Genomic DNA, 8,073 nt, shown 5'->3' with positions numbered 1-8,073 from the left:
ACTATAGGTGCCCGTCACAGCACCCGGCTATGTCTTGTCTTTTTCATCAACCTAAGTGTTATTTATAATATGATAAAAGAACACTGTCCATTGATTCCTATGATTTTACATTCTGCCTCTGGTTAATATTTTAAAATTTGAGGCCTTTGTATGTGAAGAGATCAGTTAGTGAGATCTCCTTTTTATACATTTTACTCAAATATATCCAATAGAGCTAAAATTTTGGTTAGACACTACATTCTCTTTCTTTTCCTCTGAAAGGTGAGCAAAATTTTGATCTCCTGTTATACACATTATTTTCCTTCTTTTTAAATTTTTAAAAATTTTTATTCTTTTTAGATGGAGTGTCTCTCTGTCAGCCTGGGTAGAATGACTTAATTCTCCATAGCTCAAAGCAACCTCAAACTCTTGGGTTGAAGTGATCCTTTTACCTTACCATCCAGAATAGTTGGGACTAGAGAGAGGTACCATCAAGATGGGCAAAGGTAGTTTCTGTTCACCTTTTTTTTTTTTTTTTGAGACAGAGTCCACCCTATGCCCTGAGCAGAGTACAATGGCATCATAGCTTACAGTGACCTCAAACTCTTTGGCTCAAGTGATTCTCTTGCCTCACCTCCCAAGTGGCTGGTCTACAGGTGCCCGTTACAATGCCCCACTAGTCTTTAGAGACGGAGTCTCACTCCTGCTCAGTCTGGTTTCAAACTCTTTTTTTTTTTTGTAGAGACAGAGTCTTACTTTATGGCCCTCGGTAGAGTGCCATGGCGTCACACAGCTCACAGCAACCTCCAACTCCTGGGCTTAAGTGATTCTCTTGCCTCAGCCTCCCGAGTAGCTGGGACTACAGGGGCCTGCCACAAAGCCCGGCTATTTTTTGGTTGCAGTTTGGCCGGGGCCAGGTTTGAACCCGCCACCCTCGGTATATGGGGCTGGCGCCTTACCGACTGAGCCACAGGCGCCACCCTGGTTTCAAACTCTTGAGCTTAAGCAATCCACCTGCCTTGACCTCCCATAGTGCTAGGATTACAGGCATAACCCACCGCCCCCAGCCCTCCAATAGGCAATTTTTGAACATAGCACCCTGGTCTCTGTTGGGGCATGTCTTTCCCACCCTTAGACCTAAGGATAGCTAATGATAGGGAGTAAAATGTTCCCTTTTTTCTGACAAAAAGAAAAGTGTGATTCTGGTAGTCACCATCTCTGAGATTAGTAGAGTTGTAGTCTTCAGAGCTGCACTTCAGTGTGGCAGCAACTGGCCACATGCTGTTCTGAATAGAGCTGTGCTCTACACTTAACACATGGAATAAGTTTCAAAGGTACATAACAAAGATATGTAGGATCTATCTTTTTTGGAAATATCCAAAAGATATTTCCTTAATATCTTTTTATTGATCAATTATGAGAACAATAATATTTTTGGACATATTAAGTTAAATATACAATAACAATCAGTTTAACTTATTTCTTTATCTTTTCTTTTATGTGGCTATTAGAAAATTGGAAAGGACACCCAAAACTCACATTTTATTTCTATTGGACAGGCTGCCTTAGAGGATTGACTCCGTTTTCCAACCTCAGGCTGCTTCCTCAAAAGACCAGAGTCCAGGAAAATTAAAAAGAATCTCAGGCGGTGCCTGTGGCTCAAGGAGTAGGGTGCCGGTCCCATATGCCGGAGGTGGTGGGTTCAAACTCAGCCCCGGCCAAAAACCAAAAAAAAAAAAAAAAGAATCTCAAACTTTAATTTTTCTTTTTTTTATTAAATCATAGCTGTGTACATTAATGCGATCATGGGGCACCATACACTGGTTTTATAGACCGTTTGACACATTTTCATCACACTGGTTAACATAGCCTTTCTGGCATTTTCTTAGTTATTGTGTTAAGACATTTACATTCTACATTTACTAAGTTTCACATATACTCTTGTAAGATGCACCGCAGGTGAAATCCCACCAATCACCTTCCCTCCGCCCACCTTCCCCCTCCCTCCCCTTCCTCAAAGTTTAAAATAATTGTTGCTTTTCACATGATGGTGCAAAGGTGAAGAAGGAAGCTCCTATCCCTCTCAAAGCCAAAGCCAAAGCAAAGGCATTGAAGTCCAAGACGCCTGTACTAAAAGGCCACCACAGCCACTCAAAAAATAATATTCACACGTCACCCACATTTTGGCTGCTGAAGACACCATGGCTCCTCCAGAGGCAGCCCCCAGGAAGAGCTCCCCCAGGAGAAACAAGCTTGACCACTGTGCCATAATCCACTTCTTCCTGACCACTGAGTCCAACTTGAAGAAGAGAGACAAAAACACCACACTTGTGTTCACTGTGGATGTCAAAGCCAACAAGCACCAGGTCAAACAGGTTGTGAAGAAGCTCTGTGACATAGATGTGGCCAAGGTCAAGAACCTGACCAGGCCTGATGGAAAGAAGAAATCATATGTTCCACTGGCTCCTGGTTATGATACTTTGGATGTTGCCAACAAAATTGGGATCATGTAAATCAAGTGCAGCTGGATAATACTAAATACGGGGTGGAAGTAAAGTTCATGTGCGATTTATTATTATTTATTTATTTTATTTTGAGTTGTTGTTTAGACAGTCTCGCTTTGTCACTCTTGGTAGTATTTTTTTTTTTTTTTTTGAGACAGGGTCTCACTATGTCACCTGGGAGAAGTGCCGCAGCATCACAGTTCACAGCAACCTCCAACTCTTGGGCTTAAGTGATTCTCTTGCCTCAGCCTCCCAAGTAGCTGGGACTACAGGCACCCGCCACAATGCCTGGCTATTTTTTGGTCGCAGCTGTCATTGTTTGGCAGGCCCAGGTTGGATTTCAACTCACCAGCTCAGGCGTATGTGGCTGGCGCCTTAGCCGCTTGAGCCACAGGCGCTGAGCCATTAACTATGTATATTTAAATCCAAATAGTTAAGTTTTAAGCTTAAATAGTAACTTTCTTTTTTTGTTTGTTTGTTTTTAGAGACAGAGTCTCACTTTATCACCCTTGGTAGAGCGCTATAACATCACAGCTCACAGCAACTTCAATCTCCTGGGTTTAGGCGATTCTCTTGCCTCAGCCTCCGGAATAGCTGGGACTACTGGCGCCTGCCACGACTCCCGGCTATTTTTTTTTTTTTTTGCAGTTTGGCTGGGGCTGGGTTTGAACCCACCACTCTCAGCATATGGGGCTGGCGCCCTGCTCACTGAGCCACAGGCGCCGCCCAATAGTAAACTATTTTAAATTACACACGAACTTTATGTCCACTCTGTATATAACTTCTCACAGTAAAAAAAATAATAAAATTGTTAATATGTTGTTTCCATGAGTAGAAAACATATATTTACTGTGTGTGTATAGATAAACATATATGTATGTATATATAATTAAAATTAAAAAATGGATATAATTTACATCCATTAAATACAAATATCCACCAGGCAGAGTTGCATCCCAGACAAGGCACAAAGCTCTGTGTAAAAAAGAGCTACAGAGGGCCGGCGCCTGTGGCTCAGTTGGTAAGGCGCCGGCCCCATATACCGAGGGTGGCGGGTTCAAACCCAGCCCAGGCTGAACTGCAATCAAAAAAATAGCTGGGCGTTGTGGCGGGCGCCTGTAGTCCCAGCTACTCGGGAAGCTGAGGCAAGAGAATCGCTTAAGCCCAGAAGTTGGAGGTTGCTGTGAGCCGTGTGACACCACACGGCACTCTACGGAGGGCCATAAAGTAAGACTCTGTCTCTACAAAAAAAAAAAAAAAAAAAAAGAGCTACAAAGTTTGTTACATAAAGCTGAGCCCTCCATCCAGAAGGTGTACCATATACTCCCAAATAGTGCCTGGTAGTTGGGAGCTTAAATACCATCTCCTGCATGAAGCCTTCTGCAACGCCAATGTTCTCACGTAGACTGGAGGTAATTTTACCCTTCTCTGAACTGCCGTGGCCTTTGCTTGTAACTCCCAATGTTCATCTGTCTGTCAGGTTACTAAGTTACTTATGTGCCTGTTTTTACCTAGACATCATGATGTATACTGAAAAAGCCTTCAAAACAGAGTAATTCCTTTTTTTTTTTTATAAGAAAGGAAATTGCTTTAATTAAAATAGGTTAATAATTAAAACTTCAAAGTGCTACCCAGCCACAGAATGTTCCTGAAGGGAGAAAGCAGAGCCACTGAATATAAAAAGTGGAGGATGTTTTATGTGGGGTTTGGGAACCAGAGATGGGCTGGGCCTGTACCCTTTCCTGTGGCAACTGTGGGCAGGTGTGTCCCGGGGGCCCTGTGGTGTTCTGCAATGTAAACATCTTCTAGCCAAGGACCTGCAGGGATGAAGATAATGCCCGAGGCTCACAAAGTAGGAGAAAAAGGGGGTGGCCTTGGAGTTCCCAGAAGGCAGGTCCACCTCACACTCACCGTAACTGGGGGTGGGGGAGGGGGCTTTCCAAACAGGAATTCTATTGAACACAAGAACAGGAAAGAAAAGGGAGGAAGGGCCAGCCAGCTCAGGACACGATGGTGATGTGGCAGCAGAGATGCGGGGAGCATGGCGGTCCCAGCACCTCCACCCTTCCCAGCCTACGACCAACCCCCCAACCCTCCAACACCGACACTGCTAAGCCAGGCACACGCCTCATCTCTGGAGAGAGACAAATGGGAAGTGCAGTCCTCGGCTTTTATAAAATCTGAGTCTTGATGCTGCTTCAGACTGTCCACCCGTCAGCCTTGGTTAATGGCTGAAGTTTTAAAATCTAAATAAATTCTATTCCTTCATACTTCACACTTCCAATCTTGGTCTCTGGCAGGAGGAAGCGGCCATCGAGCGTGAAGGCCATGATGTAGGTGGCGATCTTGCCACTGTCCTCTTCGGACTTGAGAGCCACGATGATTTGGTCATCGGTGTTGGGGATGAACTTGAAGGATGAGAAGCCATGTGTGGGGACGACCTCCCCCACGCGGCTGACGGTGACCTCGCTGAAGTCTGGGGTGGCGCTCAAGAGGAGGTTGGTGCCCCTGCGCTCATCCTCCTTCTCACTGTAGCGTGCGTGGCTGGCCCGGCGTGGCAGGAAGAACCAGCGCTGCAGTGTGTCACTCCAGCAGGCAGACTCATGGATAAGGTAGCCTGGTGGCTGGATCCCAGCGGCAGCCCTCAGAGCGTTGTAGCTGGACACCCAGTTCTCGTGGTCCACGCTGCCTCTGTGGCCCACCACTTTCACCCACTCCGGGTTCTCATTCACCATGTCCCCTGTGGGGGTGGTCCACTCCTTGCCCAGGCCGCCCACATACAGATGCTCGTCCTTCACTGCCAGCCACTCGGCCTTGAAGCCTTTCTCCACTGTCCCATCACCATCTGACAGGATCACCCAGGGCACAGCCTTGGTGCCTTCAATCTGGTAGACGACCCCTGTCCGGTCATCCACAGAATAGAGCTTCCCATTGAAGACGATCAGGTCTGAGAGCTCCATGTCCCTCCCCTTTTCCACCAGGTGGGACTCCAGGACCGCAGGGTCTTCGTCCCACTCCACAGCCACCTTGTCCCCACTGTCCGACAGGGTCAGGTAGCCCTTCTTCAGGAAACTGAACCATGTGTTCTCCTCTTGGGCCCTTGACTCTGTGTCCAGATCAGCAATGACTGCAATTCGGTACCGAATCCCACCTGGTGTCCTCTGGGGGACTGAGAGAGGGTAGGTGTCATTGTACGAGTTGGCAGGTGTCTGGCTGAGCCTCCAGTTGTGTGTGTTGTAGGTGGGGGGCCTGCCTGGGGATGGGCGGTGGGAGTACAGCAGCCAGAGGACAGCAGCACCCACAAAGGATGGCAGGATCACCCTCCACCGTGGGCGGAAGCGGGGGTCCGCGGCCTTGGTCATGGACGCCAGCACAGGAAGGCCCCCCACGCTGATCCGCAGGGAGTGCATAGACTCATTCCATTCCAGGCGGTCGGAGGGCGGGATGGGCATCAGACTGAAGGTTGGGTGGGACCTGACACTTCCCCCTGAAGATGCTCTGGACTGCACTGAAAGGAAATCCTTGCCAGCCTGGGGAAGAGGGCTGGCTCCTTCAATGTGCCTTTCAGCAGGGCTTGGGCAGGGACAGAGGGCTCATTGAGGCCAGAGGGAAGGGAACCGGAGGAGCCCCAGGGTGCCCACAGGCTTGGGCTGGACAGTTCTGCTGAGAGGCCTGGGGGGGGCTGGAAGGAGGATCTGAGGCCCTATCCAGGAGGACCCTTCCCAACAAAGCTCCTTAGAGGGAAAGGAAGGAGGGACTGCAGCACATACTTTTAGGATCCTTCTGTGACTTGATTTTTTCAAGTTTTGGTACTTATACTGAAGAGCCAGCCAGATTCAGACGACATCAACAGACTCGTGTACCCAGACTTATGCTTTGTGGAAAACACGGTCGGAAAACTGGTCAGGCACGCAACCCCAAGATGGGGAGGAGAGATGGAGCTGGGGTGCTAAGAGGCTCTGGTTTCCCACGGGTGGCGAAGGGGTAAAGGTGTTTGGTAGAGAGATGTGTCTGCTGGAGGCAGGTGGAAGAGTGGTCACAAGTGCTGGGTGTTGAGCCCTGAGACACAGAGAGCGAAGGAGGAAAAGGCCATTCAGTTGGAGAAGCAAAGACACCAAGCAACAAGGACAGGCAAAGGGGTACTAGGCAGAATGAGAATCCAGCCCAGAGGACGCAGAGGTGGGGAGGAGGGGAGTCTGCACGCAGAGAGGGAGCTCTCTGCATGAGTTGAGGACGGCTACATCTCAGATGAGGCCAGGACAGAAAGGACAGGGGTGGTTGGGAAGGTCGTCTTGCCGCAGGAGTGACAAAGTGCCAGTTGGGAGGACAGCCTTCCCTCTGCAGTCAGGAGAGGCCCTACAGGGGCCAGAGGAGGGGTGGGAAGTGTTTATCACAAAGGGCAGGAGACCAACGTGAGTTAGAGAGGGAAGGACCCCGCAAGATGGAGAGAGCTAGGGCTCGACACCAGGCAGAGCGGGGAGATGTCCCACCTGGGACAGGGAGGAAAGGAGTCAGAGGGAGGTGTGCCCCATGCTAAGTCCGAGGGAGGTGACCGCCACCGCTGGGAAGAGGAGGCAGTTTCCCACAGGGTCAGAGGGAGGCGTCCCATACCAGTCTGCAGGTCAGGGGGCCGGGGTCCCTCTCGGGTCACACCGGGAGGGTGCCTGCCGGGCCAGGGGGCGGGACGCGGTAGGGTCGGAGGGCGGCGGCAGGCTCCGGACGGAGGGCCGGGCCCGGGGTGAAGGGAGGGCCGCGGGCGCACGGTCACTCACCGCTGCGGGCCTGGCTCCGGGTGCCCGCGGGCGGCGGGGGCCTCACGGCGGGCAGGCCGGACGGAGCCGGGCAGCTCAAAGCAGAGTAATTCCTATTTAAATAATAGGTGTCCAAGCCTAGCACAGACTAAACACTCAGTAAATAGATTTTCCATTCCTTTAGTCAAAATTCGTTAAACAGCTACTCTATGGCAAGCACAGTGGCCCTGGAATATTGAGATGAATAAAGATATGGTCCCTGTCTTTAATTTAAAAATAAATAAATGAGAAGGAAGTGACTTGAGAGCACGGCCACCACCATGAGCCTCCTTAACAAGCCCAAGAGTGAGATGACCCCAGAGGAGCTACAGAAGCAGGAGGAAGAAGAATTTAACACTGGTCCACTCTCTGTGCTCACACAATGAGTCAAGTGCTTATTAATTGCCGCAATAACAAGAAACTCCTGGGCCGGGTGAAAGCCTTTGATAGACACTGCAACACGGTGCTGGAGAATGTGAAGGAGATGTGGACTGAGGTCCCCAAAAGTGGCAAGGGTAAGAAGAAGTATAAACCAGTCAACAAAGATCGCTACATCTCCAAGATGTTCCTGCGTGGGGACTCGGTCATTGTGGTCCTGAGGAACCCACTTATTGCTGGCAAATAGGGCCCTCTTCCCCGCTGACAACTTGCTCCCCCGTCCTGTGAAGGTCTGCTCTTTGTGATGGAATAATAAAGCCCTGTGGGGTTTTTTTCTAGTGGTAAAAAAAAATAATAAAAAAAAATAAATAAAAATAGGGTAGTGCCTGTGGCTCAGTGCATAGGGCGCCGGCCCCATATAC

General features: G+C 49.3%; 1 protein-coding gene and 1 pseudogene across 4 annotated transcripts; one reads left to right on the top strand and one right to left on the bottom strand.

Annotated features, from left to right (window-relative positions):
- Positions 1 to 4,160: 4,160 nt before the first annotated feature.
- Positions 4,161 to 7,325, bottom strand: LOC128572329 (soluble calcium-activated nucleotidase 1-like). Of its 4 annotated transcripts, none has more exons than XM_053572160.1 (3): positions 7,256 to 7,325; positions 6,254 to 6,542; positions 4,161 to 5,957 (listed from the first exon to the last, which is right to left on the bottom strand). In XM_053572160.1, the coding sequence occupies exon 3, from the start codon at positions 5,933 to 5,935 to the stop codon at positions 4,730 to 4,732; it is 1,206 nt and encodes a 401-aa protein (XP_053428135.1). In that variant the 5' UTR covers positions 5,936 to 5,957; positions 6,254 to 6,542; positions 7,256 to 7,325; the 3' UTR covers positions 4,161 to 4,729. The 4 variants fall into 4 exon arrangements, with proteins under 4 accessions (XP_053428135.1, XP_053428134.1, XP_053428133.1 ...); XM_053572159.1 differs by having other exon boundaries at positions 7,095 to 7,318; XM_053572158.1 differs by lacking the exon at positions 6,254 to 6,542 and having other exon boundaries at positions 7,256 to 7,320.
- Positions 7,326 to 7,531: 206 nt separating this feature from the next.
- Positions 7,532 to 7,918, top strand: LOC128572333 (small nuclear ribonucleoprotein Sm D2-like; annotated as a pseudogene).
- The last annotated feature ends 155 nt before the right edge of the window (positions 7,919 to 8,073 follow it).

This window comes from Nycticebus coucang, chromosome 20 (genome assembly GCF_027406575.1).
Source record: "Nycticebus coucang isolate mNycCou1 chromosome 20, mNycCou1.pri, whole genome shotgun sequence".
Lineage (NCBI taxonomy): Eukaryota > Metazoa > Chordata > Mammalia > Primates > Lorisidae > Nycticebus > Nycticebus coucang.
This window is presented reverse-complemented; position numbering and strand designations above follow the sequence as displayed.